General features: G+C 37.4%; 1 protein-coding gene across 6 annotated transcripts in view; it reads right to left on the minus strand.

Annotated features, from left to right (window-relative positions):
* Positions 1-24,897, minus strand: part of Ppm1b (protein phosphatase, Mg2+/Mn2+ dependent 1B) — an 89,218-nt gene extending 64,321 nt beyond the window's left edge. For 4 of the 6 annotated variants that reach the window (XM_048804459.1, XM_048804458.1, XM_015479716.2 and 1 more), the window contains exons 1-2: positions 24,508-24,871; positions 16,108-16,256 (exon numbers count right to left, since the gene is read on the minus strand). In XM_048804459.1, coding sequence (XP_048660416.1) covers positions 16,108-16,149 — 42 coding nt within the window. In that variant the 5' untranslated portion in view covers positions 16,150-16,256; positions 24,508-24,871. Of the gene's footprint in view, positions 1-12,385; positions 12,537-16,107; positions 16,257-24,507 lie in introns of those variants that run through there. The other 2 variants (XM_048804457.1, XM_015479715.2) reach the window with 2 other exon arrangements.
* Between the last annotated feature and the right edge of the window lie 47 nt (positions 24,898-24,944).

Below are 24,944 nucleotides of genomic sequence, written 5' to 3' on the forward strand. Positions count from 1 at the left end.
TCCATGATATATAAAGAACTCAAAAATATTAACATCAAGGAGCTGGGGATGTGGCTCAAGCGGTAGCGCGCTCGCCTGGCATGCGTGTGGCCCGGGTTCGATCCTCAGCACCACATACAAACAAAGATGTTGTGTCCGCCAAATAAATAAATAATTAAATTTAAAAAAAAATTAACATCAAAACCACAAATAACCCAATCAATAAATGGGCAAAGGATCTGAACAGACACTTCTCAGAAGATGACATAAAATCAATCAACAAATATATGAAAAATGTTCAACATCTCTAGCAATTAGAGAAATGCAAATCAAAACTACTCTAGGATTTCATCTCACTCCAGTCAGAATGGCAGCTATCGAGAATAAAAACAATAATAAGTGTTGGTGAGATGTAGGGGAAAAGGCACACTCATACATTGCTGGTGGGACTGCAAATTGGTGCAGCCAATATGGAAAGCAGGATGAAGATTCCTTGGAAAACTGGGAATGAAACCACCATTTGACCCAGCTATGCCACTCCTCGATTTATACTAAAGGACTTAAAAACAACATACTTCAGGGACGCAGCCACATCAATGTTTACAGCAGCACAATTCACAATAGCTAAATTGTGGAACCAACCTAGATGCCCTTCAGTATATAATTGGGTAAAGAAAATGTGGTATTATACACAATGGAATATCACTCAGCATTAAAAGAGAATAAAATCATGCATCTGCAGGTAAATGGATGGAGCTGAAGAATATCATGCTAAGTGAAGTAAGCCAATCCCAAAAAAAACAAATGCCGAATGTTTTCTCTGATATAAGGAGGCTGATTCATAATGGGGATGGGGGGGAGCATGGGAGGATTAGATGAACTTTAGATAGGGCAAAGGGGAGGGAAGAAAAGGGGAGGGGGCATGGGGTAGGAAAGAAGGTGGAGTGAGATGGACATCATTACCCTAAGCACATGTATGAAGACACAAATGGTGACTCTACTTTGTGTACAACCAGAAACATGAAAAATTGTGCTCCTTGTGTGTAATGAATTGAATCGCATTCTGCTGTCATATATAACAAATTAGAATAAAGAAAATTTTTAAAAATTTTAAAATTTTTAAAAATTTTTAAAATTTTAAAAATGACACAGGGAATAAGAAATAGGATTTTAAGTTTCAAATATTTTCTCAAAATCAAAAGTATCCAAATTTATACTTTTATCAAATAATCTGTATACAAATGCCCTTATGTAGCTTAATCGATTGTGAAATATTTAAACAATGTGATAAACGAGTTTCTAGTTCAAGATAGATGGACATAACCATTTGTTTTGAATCCCTCCTAATACTTCATAATAAAGGAAAATTTTAAAGGTATAAAACACATAACAATGAGAAGGTAGGAACAAGACAAGGGAGACAAGAAATATTCCACTAAAAGGTAAAAATATTTAAAATTTTTGGTAAATGTAATGTGGATGGGAGCATAGCAATCAATGAAACAGAATGGAGTGATCAGTAGTTGAACAAATTAGAACTGTGGAGGAAATTCTATGCAAGGTTAAGAACTCATACACAGTAAAAATGAGATCATGCATAGAACAAAAACAGAGAGAGCAACTAAAAGCTACAAAAAGCCATCAACTTCAGATTTCCTCATACAGACAAATCATAAGTGCTATTTTCCCAAGAAATTCAAGGTGAATTTTCTATTCATATCCAAGAATAAAGGACTAGGAGTTCAGATTTGTGATGGAGCATTTGCCTACCATATTTTTTTAAAAGTATGAATAGACAAAAATAACCAGACGTAAAGTGTGTCCTTCTTCTTGCTAAAAGGCAGAAAGATAAAAGCAGAGGTAGAAGGAAAATTGAAAACAAAATTGAAAATGAAAGACAATGTTTAAAAAAAAAATCAGAATCCTCAAAGACTGAAAGACATCTCATCTTGCTTCCATAAAACAAGAAAAGGATGCTATGAAAATAGAACAGAAGATGAAAAATAGCTATGCAGATTTAGGCGTGAGTGCCTCAACTTATCTCTCCTTAAAAAAACAAAAATAAAAACAAAGCCTCAAACTCAGTCTCCTTAGATGGTTTTTGAAAGTTTAAGTAAGTCAAAGCAATCTCCCAATCTATATTTAAAAAGAAAATAGTGAACATCATAGAGGTTCAATATAAGAATTTCAACAATGAACCAAACAAGTGTTCTAGAAACAGCCAGTACAGTGGTGCATGCCTATAACCCCAGCAATCTGGGAGGCTGAAATAGGATGACTTCAAGTTTGAGACAACCTTGGCAGTTTAGTAAGGCCCTAAGCAACTTAGGAGACACTGTCTCAAAATAAAAAATAAAAGGGGCTAGGGGTGTGGCTCAGTGGTAAAGTGCAGCTAGGTTCAACCCCCAGTACCAAAAAATTTAAAAAAGTAGTATTCTAGAAACAAAACGGAAAAAAAAAAAATCAAAGAAACAAATACAACAATTTCTCAGAGCTAAGGAAAGATAGAAATACAATCAAAGTCCACTACTTGGGGAGAAGTGAACTAGACATTATCATTGTGAACTTTCAGATGACCCAAAATTAAAAGAACTCTGGGGGAATAATATGGCGGTTCCTAAAAAAAATTAAAAAGAACTACCATGATTCAGCAGTCATACTTCAGAGCATATATCCAAAGGAACTGAAAGTAGGGCCTCCAAGAGACATTTATATTGGCATACCCACATTTACAGCAGCATTATTCATAACAGCCAAGAGATACAAACAGCCCAAATGTCCAATGAGGGATGAATGAATGAATAAATATATATATATTTATTCATATATATATATGGAGGGATATTACTCAGCCTTAAACAGAAAGAAAATCGCCAGAGGCAGGGACTATAATCCCAGCTCTTGAAATGCTGAAACAGGAGGACTGCAAGTTTGAAGCCAGCCTCAGCAATTTAGTGAGACCCTGGCTCAAAATAAAAAATGTGAAGGACTAGAAATGTAGCTCAGTGGTAGACTGCTCTTGGGTTTAATCCCTAGTACCAAAAGAAAAAGAAAAAAAGGGAATAAAATCCTGTCACATGCTACAATAAAGATTAACCTTGAAGACTCTGCTAAGTGAAATAAGCCAGTAACAAAGGGACAAACTACATTATTCCATGTACATGAGATATGTGAAGTAGTTAAATTCATCAAAACAGAAAGGAGAATGATAGTTATCAGGGGATTGGGAGAAAGGGAGTTTATATATTAATTCAGGGGTGCTTTACCACTAAGCTACATCCTCAGCCCACTGAGAAAGCCATGTACATAAACATTCAGTCAACACATGAGTTCCTTGAGAATGATGGCAAATTTGCCATCAATCAATCTGCCTGGCATAGGCAGACCCTAAGTGTCCTAAGAAGATTGATAGCACAAAGTTGGCCCTGCACTAAAGTCCTTTCCAAGCAGATTCAGCATCTGAAAATGGAGGGGGAGCAGGTGGAGAGGGATACTAGGGATGGAACCTAGGGGAACTTTACCACTGAGCTATATCCCCAATTCTTTTTAAAATTTTTTAAATTTTGAGACAGGTCTCACTACATTGCTGAGGCTGGCCTTGAACTTGAGATCCTCCTGCTCTCAGTCTCTTGAGTCACTGTAATTTCAAGCACTATACCTGGCTGGGATTATTTGAATGGACAAAGAGGACAATTTTGCAAAATGAAAGTTCTGGAGTTCCGTTGCACAACACGGTGAATATATTTAACAGTAGCAAACTAATTATACACTTAAAATGGTTAACAGGACTGGGGACATAGCTCAGAGGTACAGTGTGTGCTTAGCATGTGCTTAGCCCTATCAATTAAAAAAAAAAAAAAAGTCTAATGGTAATAAAATGGCACTTAGAAAGCTAACACAAAATAAATTTAAAGGAAGCATGCATGCAATAACAGATAGTAATTATGGAATTCAAAATGGTAATATTGATATGCAATGTTCAAACTAACCAGAATATCAAAAATATATAATTTGAGGAGAGGGGCTGTGGTTCAGTGGTAGAGAGCTTGCCTAGCACAAGTGAGGCACTGGGTTCAATCCTCAGCACCACATAAAAATAAACAGATATTTTAAAATATATATATATATAATTTGACAGCGGAAACAGCATAAAAAATTTGATTAATTTTATGTAGTAGCATCGAGCCCTAGATCCCTAGTTAAATGCCTTAAACTTTAAAACATTTTGAGGTTGAGACTCAATGATCTTCCTGAGGTAGATGACCCAGGTTTCAAGACTGGAAGATTCTTAGCCAATATCTCTTAATTTATCTCCCCAATGTATTCTACTCTATTTATCTGCATTTAAAAGCAAGGACTCTAGAGGCAGGCTGTCTGGATTTGAATCTTGGATTTAGATATACCAGCTACACGGTAGGTGACATTAGTCAAGTCAGTCTTTCCTATGCTTCAATGTTTTATAGAATAAGGGGAATAATACCTACTCTCAGAGAATCATGAGAATTTAAAAACTCATACACAAGAAATACTTAAAATAGTGCCTCTATTTAAAAAATTTAACTGAGGCCGCATATCCCCCAAGGGTTATCAAGAAATGCTTGTAGCTAGGAATGTTGTCACACACTTGTAATCCCAGCAATTTCAGAGGCTGAGGCAAGAGTATTACAAATTCGAGGTCAAGCCTGGGCAACTTAGCAAGACCCTGTCTCAAAATAAACAAAAAAAGAACTGGGGATATAGCTCAGTGGTAAAGTATCCCTGGGGATTCAATCCTCAATACTGAAAAAAATAAAAAATAAAAAAATGTTTCTTTCATCTCGCCAAGTACTTTTCACTCCCAGCCTCTGCAAGACAGAGCCTAAATTAAGTTTGTATTATTAAAATATTGCTAAATAAATTATGGTAGTAATAAAATCAGCTCAAAGAGATGCTTAAAAAAATCACAAACTTTGAAGAGCAAACCAGATATTTATTTATTTATAAATACCTACTTGAATGAACAGAAAAAGCACCCATTACCCCAGCATTAATAAGCACAGAAACAGAACATCTGGCTCTCATCCTTTACTTTTTGGGGGGTTGCAGTGCTGGGGATTCATCCCAGGACCTTGCTTATGCTAGGAAAGAACTCAACAACTGAGCTGTACCCCACAGTCCTCTCCAAAACTTAATGCTTTCAAAACTGAATCAAAAGTTCTCTATTCTTCCAAATATCAATGGCATTTGTTTAAGATCTTTGAAATAATCATTGATATGAAAAGTTCAAAAGGTTCTGAATAGTTGTTAAATAACTGTTAAACTGACATTTTACCATTTTCATTATGATGCTGGATTTTCAGGCACTGCTGACACCCAACTCTGATAGCAAAATAATGCTATTCACAGGTAAATAGGCTGGGAAGTTTTCAGAATCCCTCAAAAATGAGATTATGGAGCTGGGCGTGGTGGCATATACTTTTAATCCCAGTGGTTTGGGAGGCTGAGGCAGGAGAATAGCAAGTTCAAAGCCAGCCTCAGGAAGTTATCAAGGCCCTGTCTCAAAATAAAAAATGAAAAGGGATGAGGATATGGCTAATGGTTATGTGTCCCTGGGTTCAATACCTGATATTAAAAAGAAAAAGAGAGAGAGAGAGAGAGATTATGAAAACAAATCAATTAAGTAAATCACGGATTTTGAGAAATTGATCTATATGTAAGAGATATTAGGTATGAGAGTAAGTTTTAGATTTTTTTCCCCTAACTCAAAAACATACTTAGAAATTTTTTTTTTCTTTCCCAGTGCTGGGGTTCAGACCTAGAAACACATGCCTGCCAGGCAAGTGCTACCACCTCTGAGCTTTTCCACTGGCCCAGAAATTTCAAAATTAAGGGGCATGCGCACACATACTGTGTGTGTGTGTGTGTGTGTGTGTGTGTGTGTGTGTGTGTGTATGTGTGCGTGCGCTCACATGCACAGTACTAGGAAATGAACTCAGGGGCACTCTACCTCTGAACTACATTCCCAGCCCTTTTTATTTTGAGAGTTTCACTAATTTGCCCAAGCTGGCCTTGAACCTGTGATCCTCCTAGCTCAGTCTCCCAAATACCTGGAATTAGGCATGTGCCATTGTGCCAGGAAATAGCACCAATTCTGATTCCCTCTCCAAGCCTTCAATAAGGGAAAAAGATCAGTAATAAAATAAAACATAGCTCTCTGACAGTGGTATTATGCTTTTGCTTTTATCTGGGAAAAAAGGAAATCCGTCACTTTGGATACCAATAGTGTGTTCTAAAAATCAGACTACACGCAGTTCTGAACTGTTATAGCCTGTTATTCAGGCTGTAACAAAAACATGAAATGTCCATTTAATAAGTTTCAAATTAGCACACTTCAACATAAGGAAAGGTAGTATATAAAAGAGGAACTGATTTAATGTCACCTGTGGTGCTTTTTTGAACTCTACATCCTTTTTATTATGAGCATATAATTATAAAACCACAAGGATACAACTGTAGACAGGAATATAGGTGAATCTCAAAAATACTGAAAAGAAACTAGACATGAGAAGTACATACTGTGCGATTCCATTTAAATAGAATATAAAAACAGGCAAAACTAACGTGGGGTTAGAAGTCAGGAAAGCATAAAACGCATACAATAATTAGGATTACTATGAAACCCAAACAAACTATGTCTTCTTCATTAACATAACAACAACATTCAGTGGCAGGTCTAATAAAGTACCATAACTCAGAAGAGGTGATGAGTTCAACAGTACTTCTGAGATTCCTGCAACAACTATAATGATGAGGAAAAGTCAAAAAGTGTTGCTACACTACTGTGATTTAGTCACACTGGTAACTGAAGAAAACACTAAATTTTAAGTGGAGACTAATGAAAATGAAAATATTATCTGCCTTTGAAAGCTTAAGAAACTAACTCTGGCCTAAGAAGCCCAGATTTAATCTGTGACTAGAGCAACTTAAGATTAAGTGGGAGGCATCATATATATCAGGTGGTCAGTTTTGAACACATTCCATTAGAAATGACTATTACATATCCAAGTGGAGTTACTCTAGGCAGCTGGATTTAGGAATATGATGCTCAGGAGTGGGATCAGGGCTGAAGATATATATCTGGGTGCATTTAGATGATAATTAAGCTCCTGAGAACAAAAAAAATGTGTGAATTAAAAAGAAACTACCTGGGCATGGTGGTGCACACCTGTAATCCCAGTGACTTGCAGGCTAAGGCAGAAGTACTGAGCAACCTGGCAAGGCTATCTCAAAATAAAAATCAATATAAAAAGAACTGGGGGAACTGGGGATGTGGCTCAGTGGTAGAATTCTTGCCTAGCATGCATGAAGCCCTGGGTTCTATTCCCAGCACTACAAACCCTCAACAAGAGACTGGAGATGAGAAAGGGAGTAGCTCAGTAACCATGGGTTTGTCAATCTCTAGTACTGGAGAGAGAGAGAGAGGGAGGGAGGGAGGGAGGGGGGGGAGGAGAATTTAGAAATTAAAGAATTAAGTCTAGAGCTCTGCAATATTTAAAGGTCAAGGATGAAAAGGATGCAATTTTAAAGGTTACTGAGAATCAGAAACCAGGGCTGTGGGAGGAAAACCAAGAGAACAGTAACTCCTGAATAGAAAAAGGTGTTTTCAGAGGAGGAAGTGGTCAACTGTGTCAAATGCTAATAGTTCTGCATCCTATCAGATAGAACCACCATGGAACAACTTAGAGCAATAGACAATTATTGTATTTTTACTGTGTGCTGGGCATTGTTCTAACATATTGAAAAGCATTAACTCATTTAATTTTTACAACAATCCTATGAGAAAGGGACTATTATAGTCCCATTACAAATGGGGAAACAGAGAGGTCAAGAAACTCGCCAAAGTCACAAAACTAGGACATCAACTCATGCAGTCCAATTCCAAAGTTAGATCTTTTAACCACCATCCTCTGACTCTCATACTTGAGTTGAAAGCTCTCCAGATAATTCTCTTTCTCCTGGGCTGGCAGGTATGCCCTTCATAGTATTTAAGTGAAGCAGAAGCTTTGGGGGCTTAAGTGGATGGTGGTATAGAAACCTTCTGCCTTCTTTAGGCTCTAGGTCACTGAGGTCTACCTAACTTATGTAAAACATAACCCCAATATCCAGCTGCAATTGACCTGGAGGCCAAATCTCCAATACTATTGTTTTACTTATCCTATCCTATGTAGGTAATGGCTTCCAAAACAACATGTGAAAAATACTCATGGGTAGAATGTGGATATTCTTCACTGAAATGGCCATATTTCATATTCTCTGGCAGGAAGTATAGTGGAGTAGGTAAGAATTCTAAGAAGGTAGTGTTAGCAATTGCATAATTTTAAAATATCCTCCCCCCTAAACAGACAAACCATGTACAATATTTACCACAACTAGGTGACAAAGCCATTACTCCCCCCCATAAGCCATCAACTTCTGTTAACACAAGAGTGGTCTAAATATTTGTGCTAGAGAAGCAGAAGGAAATCAAATAAGTTTCTGAAGATCCCAAGATGAGACAAACTCCAATACACTAATGAAAATCTAGTAACAAACCAAAACTGAGAGGGAATTCTGCAAGACCCAAGAGGTAAGACAGTATAAGAAGACCACAATACAATAAGTCTGAAGTAATATGGGTCCTATAAACTCTAAAAACAAAGTTCCCGTGGTTAGCAAACCTTCACAGAAAGAGAAACTCTAGAAAAGAATCCAAGTTGCAAAACATTATTCCTATTTTATCCTCCTAAAAGTTCAAGAAATTTTTCCATAAAAATGAGTGACAAAATCTATTACAGTCTACCACCACACGAAGTGGTACACACCTGTAATTCCAGAGATTTGGGAGGCTGAGGCAGGATCGCAAATTTGAGGCCAACCTCAGCAACTCAGCAAGGCCCTAAACAACTTAGTGAGACCCTGTCTCAAAATTTAAAAAATATATATATAAAAAGGGCTGGAGGATTAAGCTCTGTGGCAAAGCATTCCTAGATTCAATCCCCAGTATTTAAAATAATAATAATAATAATTCTATACAATCATAAGAAATTCTCTTTCTCATCCCCCCATACACACACACACACACACACACACACACACACACACACACACTTCAGATATTTATTTATTTTGGTACCAGGGGGAATGAACCCAGGGGCACTTAACCACTAAGCCATGTCCTTATTTTATTTTGAGACAAGGTCCCATACTAAGTTGCTTGGGGCCTCACTAAGTTGCTGAGGCTGGTTTGAACTCATGATCCTCCTGCTTCAGCCTCCCAAACTGCTGGGATTACAGGCATGTGCAACTGTGTCTGGCTATAATCAATTATTTTTTTAAAAAGGGAGGGGACTTATAGCTTAGTGTTAGCACTTGACTAGAATCCACAAGGCCCTGGGTTTGATCGCCAGCACTGGAAGAAAAAAAAAAGCAGTTAAAATATCGTAAAAGAAAGGGCTGGGGATGTGGCTCAAGCAGTAGCGCGCTCGCCTGGCATGCCTGCGGCCCGGGTTCGATCCTCAGCACCATATACAAAGATGTTGTGTCCGCTGAAAACTAAAAAATAATATTTAAAAAAAATATATATATATCGTAAAAGAGGGGGCTGGGATTGTGGATCAGTGGTAGAGTGCTCGCCTACCATGCTTGAGGTACTGGGTTCGATCCTTAGCACAACATAAAAAAAATGTAAAATAAAGATATAGTGTCCATCTAAAAAAACTAAAAAATAAATATTATATATATATACACACACACACACATATACTAAAATAAATGAAAAAAGTTATAAAATAAAAACATCAAAATTAGAAAACTTTTAAAAAGTAGGCAATAAAGAAAAATTGAGTGGAAAAAACTTAGGAAAGAAAAATTTTTAAATGATTTCATAAACAAAGACATAATAAGAGAATGCAAGAAATAGCAAATAAACTGATAATGTTTAATGAGAAAGAGAAAACAAATGTTAAACATCAAAATAAGAGTCAGGTTAATTTATAGTTAATTTATAGAATGGGTAGAGAATGGGGAGGGGAGGGGAGGGGAGGGGAGGGCAGCAGAATACAACTGACACTAGGATTGCTGTATGTATACACATGGATGTATAACCAATGTGATCCTGCAATTTGTACACATGGAAAAATGAGAATTCATACCCTATATGTATGATATGTCAAGATCATTGTATTGTCTTGAGCAACTAATAAAAAAAAAAAAGAGTCAGGCATAGTAGCACACATGCCTATAATGGTAGCTATTCAGGAGGCTGGGACAGGAGGATTCAAAGTTCAAGGACAGCTCTAGCTCAAAATCAAATAAAAAGGACTGGGGTGTAACTCAGTGGTAGAGCTTTTAGCTAGCATGCACAGGGCCCTAGGTTCGATCCACAGTATAAAAAAAAAAGAAAAGAAAAAAGATTCAATAAAAGTTCACAAAAAAAAAAAGCAAAGCAAGGTAACAGAACAAATACTGAACACTACAAGAAAATGTCCCTGAAATAAACCAGAAACTATATATTAACAGACATATCATATATTGAGGAAAAACTCACCCAGAAAGGACAATACTAAGTAAATAATTGGACTTTATTTATTTACACATGTGGTACTGAACTACATTTCCCGATCTTTTTGTATATTTTTAAAATTTGAAGACAGGTTTTGCTCAGGCTTGCCTTGAACTTGAAATCCTCCTGCCTCGTTCGCCCAAGTAGCTGGGATTAGAGGTGTGCACCACCAAACCCTGCTTTTTTACTTCTTTTAAAGTCCAATAATTTCATCAGGCACAGACTAGGTGGCACACACCTTTATCCCAGCTATTTGGGAGGTTGACACAGGTGATCTGAAAGTTCAAGATCAGCCAGGGCAACATAGTGAGATCCTGTCTCAAAGTAAAAAAAAAAAAAAGAATTGTGGGTGTAACTCAATTGTAAAAGTGCGCTTGGGTTTAACCCCCAGCACAAAAAAAGTAAAACAACAAAATATATTCATGAATGAGAAATTATCTGATGTTTAGAAAGATTATCCTATGAATAATAACATCTTGAACCGTTAAGATTTTCCAATTAGGCTCAACATTTTTAAATATTCTTTTAAAAAAACTTTTTTTTTTTCATTTCTGAAATCCTTTCAATTTCTGAAATCAAATTAGGGGAGAAAAAAAACCTAACTAGGTTTTGTTTTTGTTTTTAGACAGGATCTCAATAAATTGCTGAGGGTCTTCTTAAGTGGCTGAGGTTGACCTCTAACTTGATATCCTCCTATCTCAGGCTCTCAATTACAGATGTACACCAGCATCGAGCTCTTAATAGGTTTTGTTTTTTTTTTTTAAATATTTATTTATTTATTTATTTTAGTTCTCGGCAGACACAACATCTTTGTTTGTATGTGGTGGTGAGGATTGAACCCGGGCCGCACGCATGCCAGGCGAGCGCGCTACCGCTTCAGCCACATCCCCAGCCCTGAACTAGGTTTTATCAAAACATTTAGATCAGATTTTATACACACACACACACACACACACACACACACACACAGGTATGTGATTGCTTATACTTAAAATTCAGTAAAATCAGTGCATTTATCTGAATTACCTTCTCTGATATATACTCCCTGTCAGAGACATAAAATGGGTTTCATCAGCATTAGACAGTTTTACTTTCAGAAAAAGGTTCACTATGAAAATCTCAGATTGCTGGATGTGAATAATCCATAAAGTTCCATTTTGCTGTCCAATTTCTCCCTATTTTTTGAAGATACCTGGGGTTTGGTTTTGCTTTTTGAACGTTACACAGTCCATTTTATGTATATGATTTGAGTTCTCACAAATATACCTTGTGTAATCACCAAATATACAGAACATTTCCCTCACTCCTAAAGTCTATTCCTATACATCTGAAGTCAACCTCCCTATCCCTTCTAGATTAAGGGCAATCACTGTTCTGCTTACCAGTGGAGTTTTGCCTTTTCTAGAACTTCATGTAAATGAAATCATAATTATACTCCTTTATGCCTGATTTCTTTCACTTAACATAATGTTTGACATCCATCCATGTTGTGTTTATCATTAGGGTTTTGGGTTTTTTTTAATTGCTTTCATGGCTTTTTAAAACTTTGGGGTCTAATAGATTTGGACAAAGCCTCAAGAAAGTAGTTTTAGGCCTGCAGACCACATCAGCTACTAGCATATGTCTATTAAAGGTTTAATAAGGTAAAAGAATTCCTGCCCTTGCCCAGAACACTAAATTTTTTTCAGCTAATGTTGCTGAGACCAGAGAGAGTTCATGTTTCCAATTTATCTACCTGAATAATAAAACAAATATCTGGGACTTTATCATGATTTTATGCTTGGTCATTTTTCTACAAGATTGATTTCAAACACAGAGAGAAATCACCTTTTTAACGTCAGCAAAGCAGCCCAGGAATAAACAACTGCTCTTCCTATCCCAGTAGTTTTTCAATTATGAATGAAAATGAAAAAGTTCAGGGCTACATGTTTTTACTTCTAGATGTTCTTTGTCCTCTTCTCCCACCAGATAAACAGACCTAGATTGCAAATAGGTCAATTAGGAAGGGAAAGAAAAATCAGTCAGCAAAGGTTAAGAAGCTCCTAGAGGAAATTTTATTTATAGGCTTGACTGTCCAACCATTTTAGTGCTGTTATTTTTAAGCATTTCATGGAATGTAACAGAATATGACTTAATGTATATCCCAGTCCTAATATGCACAGGAGAGAATTTGTCCTGGAATATGGTTGTCAAATGTGTCTAGAATATTTCATAAAAGAATGGTTCTCATAATTATATAGACATTTCAGTTCCCAAGTCACCAGTATTCCTGGGACAGAATAATATCAGAAGAATTATGGTTTCTGCTCCAGATTACATGAATTGGAATGATGTTAATACAAATTAGGTGGATTGGGATATGAAGATGGTTTGGGAGCAGAGTTGCAATTTTTGGTTACATTGTATTTGAAGAGATGTAGCATCTCTTGATGTAGACGTAGCATCTCCTGGGACAACAACTCAAAACACACAACACAGATCTCTTGCTTGGTACAATTAGCCCATACATCAATATGGTCTTAAACAAGGAGACTTCTCAAAATAAGATAATTTGTAACTATTAATAACTCTCCCTTCAGGAAATTTTCTTTACTCATGCTGACTTTCATAACATTTGCAATCATTTGTGTTCATTTTTCCTTCAGATTCTTTCTAAAGATGGTCACGGACCCCAAATAATATAATAATTAACCTTTAACCTGAAACATATTATCTGCCTTCTGCAATCACTTCCTCAGCTATCACTTTTATAATTAATTCTTGGATGAATTTTAGCCTAGATTCTAAACATTGTTTGGTTATGCTACATCTCTTCAAATATAATGTAACCAAAAATTTCAACTTTGCATCCAAACCATCTTCATATCCCAATACCCCTAATTTGTATTAACAGCATTCCAATTCATGTAATCTGGAGCAGAAACCATAATTCTTCTGATATAAATCCAACACTTTATTAAGTCAACATGTTCCATCAATCTTGCTTGAAAGTGTTTCATCCTACCCTCCTAGTTTCGAGCATCATCACCTAATGTACTGATTATCTACCTGCCACCAAGTTAGTCTCCCTGACTAATCTCTCCTTCCTCTAATTCACCCTGCAGATTATCCCCAGCTTGACTGCCCCAAAACACACTGTTCCAACAAAATGTAATGGCTTTTCCAATCCCTGCAAAACAGTAAATATAAAATATCTACTCTGTATTTACTTATTAGGAAACTTCCTCTCTCATCTGCAATACCTAGGCCCTGCCTCGTTCAAGTAAATCATGCTCATTCCTACCCTCATAGTCAATTTGTCTTAATTTAGATGACCCAATTTTTCAAGGTGCCTATGAAACACTTCTTTCTCCTTCATACAATTCCCAACCCTTCATCTCACCATTTCACCGCTCCTATTCAATCACTTACATTCTTTTTAACATTCATGCCCTCCAACCCCAACTTGTGACCTTGGCACCTAGCAAGTACTGAATAATACATGCTAACTTAAAAGATACTTCTTCAGGAAAGGATACCCTGCTGGGCAAGGTGGCAGACACCTGTAATCCCAGCAGCTCAGGAGGCTGAGGCAGGAGGATCATGAGTTCAAAGCCAACCTCAGCAACAGCAAGCCACTAAGCAGCTCAGTGAGACCCTGTCTCTAAATAAAATACAAAATAGGGCTGGGATGTGGCTCAGTGGTCCAGTACCCCCGAGTTCAATCCCTGGTACTCCTCCCCCGAAAAAAAAGGATATCCTAGTCAGCTATTCCAACATTCCCAGAAATAATAAATTGGCAGAGATCTAAGGATCTATTGGAACACTGATTAACCTCTATCATATACTGTAACATTTAATAAATACAAAAAGTACTTGATTTCCAGCAATTTTACATTTAGTGATTCACATTTAAAGCACCCAGCCAACTACACCCATTTAGAGCAGACAGAGGGCACACTAATGAATTTATTTCACTCCATTTGTTTCTTAATTATAAAGCAGTTCTTATGCCCTTAGCCTACCCCTGAAACATTTTTTGAGAACATCTTTGACTCTAGACCAGAATTCATGCAGCCTTGGCTCTTCCCAGGAGTATTGAGGCTTGGAGTGAACAAAAGATCAGCAAGATTAAGCAGAAAAAACTAAAGAAGTTATAAAGGAAAAGAAATAAACACAAAGAATTTTTTAAATATAACATAATCACACACAGCCCTAAACATTACCATCCAGGTACTATCCTTTCAAACATTCACTTTAATGTAAATATTTTGGGATTAGAATTGCCTTTAGGTTAAAATCTTTAATTAGTATCATCCCTTTATAGATACACAATCTAATTCCTAAAAACTCATAAACACAATTAATAAGAACAAATACATGAGTGTGGTGGCACAAGCCTTTAGTCTCAGCTACTTAGGAGATTGAGGCCAAATAATCTCAACTTTGAGTGCCAATCTGGGCAATTCAGCAAGATACTATCTCAAGACAATAAAAAAGGCTATGGATATAACTCAGTGGTAGAGTGTTGGCCTACTCCAATTACAGGCCCTGAGTTCTATCCCCAGTAACACAAAAAGAGATGAAAGGAGNAAAAAAAAAAAAAAAGTTTGAAAATAAGGCAAACATAATGAATTACAGTAGATAGGGTAGAGGGAGAAGATGGGAGGGGAGGGGAGGGGAGGGGAGGGGGGATAGTAGAGGATAGGAAAGGTAGCAGAATACAACAGTTACTAATAGGGCATTATGTAAAAATGTGGATGTGTAACCGATGTGATTCTGCAATCTGTATTTGGGTTAAAAATGGGAGTTCACAACCCACTTGAATCTAATATATGAAATATGATATGTCAAGAGCTTTTTTGTAATGTTTTGAACAACCAATAAAAATTTAAAAAAATAAAAAAAAAGAAAATAAGGCAAACAACAATGACAAACATCCAGAAAGAGAAATTTAAGTGACCAATAAGAGAATGTTACTGGCCCTCACAAGTAATAGGAAAATGCAAAGTTAGGTCAAAATGAAATACCATTTTCACCACTGACTGGTGAGGCAATGGGTGGGAGTGAGCAACTTAATGAGACACTGTCTCAAAAGAAAATAAAAAGCTCAGAGTCAAGCACTCATGGCTATAATTCTAGTATCAAAAATCAGGAAGGAGGGGGCTGGGGTTGTGGCTCAGTGGCAGAGTACTTTGCCTAGCATGTATAAGGTATTGGGTTCAATCCTCAGAACCACATATAAATACATTAATTAATTAATTAATTAAAAGTCCACTGCCAAATAAATAAATAAATAAAGGTCTATCGACATCTTAAAAAAACCAAAACAAACCCAGGAAGGAGATGTAGCTCGGTAGTAGAATGCTTGCCTAGCATGAACAGGGCCCTGGAGTTGATCCCCTGTTCTGAAGAGGTACATGAAGGCACAGGCTGAATTTAACCAATGGGTTGCATGTAGTTTGATGACCCCTGTCAAGACCCATTTGCAGAAAGAAATCAGTAATTCATTAAATCAAAGTCTGAAGGGAGAATGGATTCACATAGAAACAAAATATGCCTCAGATTACCTGGTAATCACAAGGGAAAATGTTCCTTCTCAATGGAGACATTCAGCAGTCACCACAAGTAAACCAATGATCAAAACTTAGCACTGCTAACAGTGCCAAAGTCAGGTACTTTGTGCTTCCTGCAGCAATGGAATATGAAGCAGCACCACCTATGAAATATGCAGCCAAAAAGTTTAACATGAATTTAATAGTCATTACATTATCTTAACAGTTTACAGAAGGCAAAGACTAAGTTTTCTTTCTTTCTTTTTGCAGTACTGAAAATTGAACCCAGGGTCTCATGCTCGCTACATAAAGGACTCTACCACTGAGCCATATCCCTGGCCCTACAGAGTAAGTTTTAAACAAAATCTCAAACAAACAAAATTCTTAATAGAGAACATTTTAAAAGATAATGTATCTCTACCAAAAGAAAGATTTTTTTTAAATTAGCTATTAAAATTTGAAAGAGACCCAACAAATAGAACTGGGACATAAGGCAGTGGTTCAATCCCCACTATCAAAATAAAGAAAACTTTACCAGTATCTGTTAAGATACTTCATTGCACATTCTTCATGAGACAATAACCCCTCTTAATATCTTTCAAGTATACTCCTGAAGCTAATATTATCCAGCATTTCCCAAACTTTTTAGCCAGTCCACCTGACAACCAATTAAATATCACATTTATTTTTACCTTATTAGATCATTTTCATCTGCCTTAAAAATCTGGGGTTAATGTGATACCAGACCACTCTCTAGAACCACTTATCTCTACTCCTTTGTATTCAAAATATGCTTTGTACTTGACTTGGTCATTTGGCCACGCACTATAAATTGGACAAAAAAACACAAAGACCCAACTACACAAATTCACCCTCAATAGGCTTATCATAAAATCTGAAAACATAGGTATTATTTTAATATATCCTATAATAAGACCAATAACCAATTTATTGTGTATCCATCTGTTTCCAAATTTGATGACAACCCTGTACTTAAATAAAAATCAAGTAAGCAAAGCCAGAGGCAGAAAAGTCAACAGAAAGCAAAAACTCAAGAGAATAACCAGAACAAAAACATAACTCTATCTCTAAGAAAAAGATTCAAGATATATGGTAAGCAGAATTATGTAATCTAAATCATCTCTGATCTTCCAAACCTATATTGTCTTTACAAACTAGTTAATAAAACAAAAATCTAAAAAAGGAGAGACGATAACTGAAAATTTACATATTAAGCTACAAAATTTGTTTCATTTTTATATTTTTATTCAAACTACTCCAGAATAGATGAACAGAAAAAAATAAACTTAGTTTTCTCAAGTGTAGAATCATCAAACACCAAAACTGTAATAAAATTTCAAAATTCTACTAACCAAATCAATTATATGGGGTTAGGGGAGTAGCTCAGTCTTACAGTACACATTTAGTATGCTGGAAGATCTTGGTTCAATCCTCAGCACCAAAAATAAAAATAAAAAAATGTAACTAGTAATCGGAAGGCTTACTGGGCAATAAATGAAAACTCTTAGATCATGACTAGAACTTAGGTTAGTTTTTATATTGGAGCACTACAATGAATACAAAACAATTTGCTTTAAAATAAAAAATCCAATTGATTCACTGCAGCAATCGAATTACATAAAACTCTCAACAAATGAAAGCAAAAGATTATCAAGAATTAAAACAAAGATCAGCGGGACACAGTGGTAGGCACTTGTAATCCTAGCAGTTCAGGAGGCTGAGGCAGGACTACTTCAAGTTCAAAGCCAGCCTCAGCAACTTAATGAGGTCCTAAGCAACTTGGGGAAACCCTGTCTCAAAGTAAAAAATAAAAAGGGCTGGGGATGTGGCTCAGGTGCCTCTGAGTTCAATCTGAGTACCACCTTAAAAAAAAAAAAGGTCAAAGACTTCAGGCTTATTTAAGTGTGCAGTGTTAGTGTAAACTCAAAGAAACATCTTTACCAAACTATCATTCAGAAAGCTGAAACTAAGCACTAGCTTCAAAAATAAGTTCATCAAGACTATCTCATGCAAAAACTTACAGGAAAATCAAAGTCATAACCTCGAGTAATATACCACAGCTCTAGAATTCAGAGAAGCAGTGAAAAATATACAATCTGAGCACAGTAAACCAAGAAACAAATTGATTCGATCAACCATCATTTACCAGAATTGACAACAGGAGAACAAAAGTAGCAGTCACAAGTCAGTAGCAGTATTACCAGATACTATTGGTCAATCACTAATCTCTCAGTTATTTTCACAGAATATTTCACAGAAACAACAGGATCTTTTCAAACACAAATGACAACATATATTTTACATCCCAGACCATTACTTATTTTGGTTTTGAGCTTGAACTCAGGGCCTCACACTCTCTACCACTGAGCTACACCCCAGCCCTCCTCACCAAGTTATTTAAACCAGATCTACTGTAAGTTCTTTACATCTTTCTCCCATTATCCCACCTTTTCTCTCATGCTCATTTCCAGACATTCATCTATCAAGGATTGGATAGAGGATGTGAGGGTCAATTGGCTGCAACATCTGTCACCCCACTGATTGCCAGGGTTGATTTGGCTCTCTCGGTGGGTGTCCCCTTCCTCCCTCACAGCTCCATGTGAGTCCCTCCTGAAGCCACACATTCAGTGGAAGAGGACAACCTTCCTTGATAGAGGAAGAAATGTTCTTAAGTTAAGGGTATGGGAGTAGGTGCTGGAACCCCCCCCCCAAACAAACCAACAGAAACATGTGAAGCCTCCAAATGCCTCATGCCTGCTTTTCTCTATTTTGGCTCCCTTTTAATGTGAAATAAATATCTTTCTTTAAATATATTAGTATTTTACCCTTTCTTCCTAACATATTCTAGATTTTTCTTTGTGCCCCCACCTCACCCCCTGCCCAATTACAGAAAAATTCCTCTTCCTTTTCTTTTGTTAAAAGGAGTAAAGTTCAGCAAGGTGTGGCAGGGCATACCTGAGTCCCAGTTACTGGGGAGGAATCACAGCTTTAAATGTAGTGTAGAAAACATACATTCCAAAATGTACCTACTCCCACTCAACGTTTTAAACCAGTCACAAAGGGAACTCAGCTGTAATGTAAACTGGGGAAGTGTTGGTAACCAAAATTTAAGATCTTTGAGGACAGTACTTTGTCTCTTTTGTTCAGATTTCAGCCTGAAATAGTGCCTTGCATACCAAAGACAGACAGTGAATGCAACAGTAAGGGGACTTGGGGGATAAATACTATTAGACTGTTCTGAATTTCTTACTTCTCAGTAGGTTGAAGCTTGGAGTAAACAAGAGTTACAAAAAACCTCCCAAATCTAAACTTGATCTATATATTCTGTCATTTGGAGTTGTTTTGAATTAAACTATTTCCTCTTTTGAGTGAACTACAAAGAGCCACTTGTGTTTAAGAGATAATACCAGTTATTTACCTCAGAGGTGAATGCTTTAGTCAGAAAAGAGGGGGAAAACACTGCCAGGATAAGCACTCCTAGATTCTCCTACTCATAAGAACCTACTCCCCCTTCCCCTGGTACTAGGGATTGAACCCAGCCTCACTCTACCACTGAGCTACACACCCTCAGCCCTTTCTATTTTAAAATAAGGTCTCACTAAGTTGCCCAGGGTGACCTTGAACTTGCAACCCTCCTGCCTCATCCTCCAAAGGAGCTAGGATTACAGGTGTGTAGCACTTCACCTGGCATGAGAACATCTATTAAGAACATCTGCAGGGTGCAGTGACACATGCCTATAATCCCAGTGACTTGGGAGGCTAAAATAGGAAGATTGCCAGTCTCAGCAATTTAGCTAGGCCCTACATAACATAGGGAGACCTTGTCTCAAAATAAAAAAATAAAAAGGCTGGGGATGTGGCTCAGTGGTTAAGCACCTCTGGATTCAATCACCCATATTAAAAAAAAAAAAAATCTATTAACCACCCTTTTCAAGTGTTTGAAATGGTCCTGATATCTCCATCAAGAAAATAAGGCAATTAGATTTAAAAACCAATGACAATACTCTTAAACTTAAAAAGTGCTTTGAAATATGTCAGACCCTTAATTAATCTACATATCCTTTGCCAAACCTGCTTCATCTCAGGTATGTACCACCTATCAAACACAACTGATATACTTGTTTTATTTTATACCACAAATTTGATTTTACCTGATTACCTAACCACATTTTAATAGTTTTCCATGAAAGAAAAAGTTTTCCTTATTTCTATCATACAATGTACCTTTCAAACTATTCTGAAATGGACACTCTATGCAGACAAAAATGACATAATCCTAAAGACAAATGTTATTCTCCCTGAATAGCACTAAAATTGGTCCCTTCTCTATAAGTTCCTTATAATCAATAGATAGCTTCCAATGTTCTCTCCTCTAAGCATATTTGGCAGGATCTTCTTTCATACAAAGATGCAAAACTAAGTTTCCAAGTAGTGGTATTTCTCAACTTCAAAATTTAAAATTTTTAAGAATTAAGGTGTCAATAAATATAATCTTGATATTTCAATACACTCCAAAAGAAAACTTTGAACCCATCTTATTTTCAGCAAGTTAATATTAACTATTTGACATGTTGGGGCTGGGGATGTAGCTCAGCGGTAAAGCACATGGGGGCAAGGCCAAGAGCTGGATCCCCAGCAACACAATACAAAAGTATTAAATGTTGATCTAATATAGGAACTAACACACTAAAATACTACAGGTGATTTAGCTACTAAGTTCTTGAAGTTATATAAGTTATCACAAGGAATATATTAGAAAAAGTATATACCATGCCAAGCAATAACAAGGTACTGCAGATGTGGTCCCACACTAGATGTAGTAAAAGAAAAATATTTGAGAATTCTTCTGTATCATCATTTAGAAGCAAAGTGTTTATTTATGTCTATCAATAATTAAACTGAAAGGAAAAATAAAGTGCCCCAAGGGGTGAGAGATATGATTCAGTGGTAAAACACATGAAGAGGCAGGCCCTGGGTTCAATCCCCAGTCCAAAAAAAAAAAAAAAAGGGGGGGCTGTGGCTGTAGCTCAGTGGTAGAACACTTGTTCAGTATGCAAGTGGTCCTAGGTTTGATCCCCAAAATGAGAAAATAAATCTTTAGTCTGAAAAAGAAGTAGTGTGTGTGCATGTGTGCGTGTGTGTGTTTGTGTGTAGTATATAGATTACACTTTTAGAAAATGTCATAACATTATCAAGAAATTAATAAAGGGGGCTGGGGATGTGGCTCAAGCGGTAGCGCGCTCGCCTGGCATGTGTGCGGCCCGGGTTCAATCCTCAGCACCACATACAAAGATGTTGTGTACACTGAAAACTAAAAAATAAATATTAAAATTCTCTCTTTCTCTCTCTTTGAAAAAAAAAAAAAAAGAAATTAATAAAGGAAGCCAGGCACAATTAAGCACACCTGAATCTCAGCTACTTGGGAGGCTAAGGCAAGGAGGATTACAAGTTCAAGGCCAGCCTGGGCAGTTTAAGGAAACTCAGTCTAGAAATAAAATAAAAAGGGCTGGGGTCATAGTTCAGTGGTAGAGCACCTGCCTAGCATGTGTGAAGCTTGGGTTCCATTTCCTGTACTGAAAAAATCTTTTTCTTTGGTTTTTTTTTTTTTTTTTGGCCTCCAATTCCTTTTTGCGTGTCTGTGCCTGGTACTGTAGATCAAACTCACAGCCCCATGCATGCTTGGGAAAGGCTCTATCACTGAACTACAGCCCCAGTCATTTTTTATTTTGAGACAAGGTCTCACTAAGTTTCCCATACTGGCTTTGAACTTGTAATCCATAGGTGTGGTCACAGGTGTGTACCACCATGCTAGACAGAAAGAAAAATTTTTATTACCCTGATACAATCAGTTGTTTTTCAACTAATTTCCCTTAAAAATCAGTGAATTATGAAAGGTATACTTTACAGAAAATGTAAAATATTATGTGCTGCATTTTAAGAAGGTAATTTTTTTCCACTTTATTATGAAGTGAATTTGATGAAGGAGTGGTGTTAGAATATTATTTTACTACTTTCCTTGTTAAATAATACTTTAAAATAAATACATCTAATATACAAATATCCATAAAATACAGATTATATGTGTAACTAACACCAATTAGGGTGGGAAAAAAGTATCATTCACTCCCAGTATCTTTTATTAACATGTTTAGGGCTGGGGATGGGAGTTCAGTGGTACAAAGACTACCCAGAATGTTTGAAGCCCTGGGTTTAATGCTCAGCTCTGAAGAAAAAAAAAAAAATGTTTACCAACCCATATACAAGGGCATGTTTGCAATCTTCCATATCAGCTCAGCCAGTTTTTTAATAAATTTCCATAATCACCAAGTAATACCGTGGCAAATTCTGTTCTTTTAAGACTGCGGAGAAACTGTCAATCAGCATCACAGTCTAATTCAAAAGACTCCGTAAAAAAAATGTACCTTATAGGAAAATGTTGTAACTTTCAATAAGAGGCACTTTTTCTGATCTTACCAACTTTTCGATCAACATTCTTAGAAGCACAGCTATTTAGACACTACACCATTCCTTCAGATGATGTAATCTTAAGGGATGTAGTAATTTTAATAAGTGGCTTACTTACATCAGTATTTACTGACATGACTATCAGACAAACTGAAAAAGCTTTCTCACCTATTTCTAGTGTCTTTGTAGAAATCAGACACCCAGTATAAGAATATGGATGCTGAAAGCGCTGCTGGTCAATTCTAAGAGAATATTCACCACATTGACAAATCCAAAGGATAATGTACAAGAAAATGGAGAAATATTAATGGGTATAGCACAAATAAAAAGATACTACTCCATGCTAACACAACATAAGAATTACTGCAGAAACAGTTATAAGACTTTCTGGGTGCAAAAGAAAAAACGGAGGTGGGGGAAAAAAGACAAGGCAGTGAGAAAAAGAAGCTTAAAACAAAAATTATTCCTTTAAAGAAAAATCTATCCTAAATACTAAATTTTAAAAGTTCTGCTGTAACAACATACTGTCCATTTGGGAGGCCGACCAAAACATTTTTTTAAAAATTATCATGTTACTATTACTTCAACTTTATGTGTGTGTGCATATTTATGTATATGTATATGGATATGAATATATATGCCTATACACTTGGAAAAGCCTATTATAATAATAACTATTTAGAAATGCTCTATTTAAAAGTAGGCCAACAATAGGAACTATGCTATTGCACAATAGAAAAAATAAATGAAATAACATCTAATAACATTCAGTGTTGATGGCATGTCTCTCCCATCTCCTAGAACATACTGTGACTTACAGTGTCTTTCCTGAACAATTTACCATTTCTCCATCCATGCAGTAGCTCAAATAAAGAGAGTTCCTGTGTTAATCCCACAATAAACCTCAGTAATTCTCACATCACAGTAGTTGTAAGCGTTTAACAGAAAAAGAATGTTTTTCCCAAAATAGCTACATAACACTATGACTACTCAAATTCCTAAATAATCCTTTTACAAAACTCCTGCCAACTTTATTTTGATACATTAAACATGTGGAGCCTATTTTAAAAGCTCTTTAACTATGACTTTATCAAAACAGCTTCCTAGTTGTTCATGTCTTTCTTTTTTTAATTTCCAAGTTGTTTCAGAAGGGCTTGAATACTGACGAATTTGGGCTGCTATCAAATGCTTAAGAAGTATTTTTGCCAAATATGATGGGCAAACGTCCTAGATCTGCTAAAACTGACATTAGAGGTCATGCAACTTAAAAAAAGGAAGAAAGAAAAAAACTATTTTCCAACATTCACTAAGCCCTTCATTTAAAAAAATTATTTTCGTGCTATTTTTCACACTCTACGCTTAATGATACAATCCTTTTCTTAAGGAAGTTAGACTTAGTATTTTTAAAAAAAAAAACTGTTCTACCATATAAAGCTGGTCAGTCTACTCTTAATGAGCCTTCGGTTGATTCGGGGTACTGACAATAGCAATTTCAATTAAGAACTCCGCTGTTAAAAAATGATTTAGGGAGGAAGTGAAGCAGAGCGCAGAGCAGGGCAAAAGCTTAAGAGGAAACAAATAGGGAAAGGTAGTGTTTTCAAATAAGGCATGCACTAAGAAGGGAAGAGCCAGTCCCGGGCAGCCCTAGTGCGCTCGTGAGAGATGCTAGTAGACAGAAACACAGAAGGGAAAGCAGCTGACTTCCAGGCGTTGGAGCAAACTCTTCCCTCACCGCACCTCTTCCAGCCTCAGCCGCGAGCGGAGGCGGCGGCCGGGGAAGGGGCCTACCCAGAAGCCGGGCCTGGCGTTCCGCTCCCCAACCTCCGCGGCGGAGGCCTCGGCCGAAGCCTGGCGGAACCCTAAAACGGTCCGGGTGCCTCGGCGGTACAGCCGATCCTTTCCCCTCCGACGGACGCCCAGCGGCCTTACCTGGGGCGAGGGAGGCGAGGTCTAGGGCGTCTCTCTGGCGCCCGCCGCAGAGCCCCCGCTGCACTCAGCCCAGGCTGCCACCGGAGGCGCGACCCTGCCTCAGCCGCCGCTTTGCCCTCAGGTCTCGGCCACCGCCTCCGCTGCCTCGGGGGCTGTTTACACCGCCCGGCCCCTCACGCCGCCGCCACCACCTTCTCTCCACCCTACAGCCGCTGCCGATTCGGCCGCCGCCACCTCCTCCGCCGCAGCCTCGTCTCTCTGGAGCATCTTCCAGCCACCGAACCCTGAGAAACAGAGACTCCAGCCGCGCCGGCAGGAAACTCCCCCACAACTATAAGGGGGACCAGGCGGTCAGAACACCGGCTGCTTTTCCGCCATTGAGCAGCAGCCGCTGGGCTCCTTCTGCAACCCCCTCCCGCACCCCGTCTTTCCCCGCC

This window comes from Marmota marmota, unplaced genomic scaffold (assembly GCF_001458135.2).
Source record: "Marmota marmota marmota unplaced genomic scaffold, marMar, whole genome shotgun sequence".
NCBI classification, from domain to species: Eukaryota; Metazoa; Chordata; class Mammalia; order Rodentia; family Sciuridae; genus Marmota; species Marmota marmota.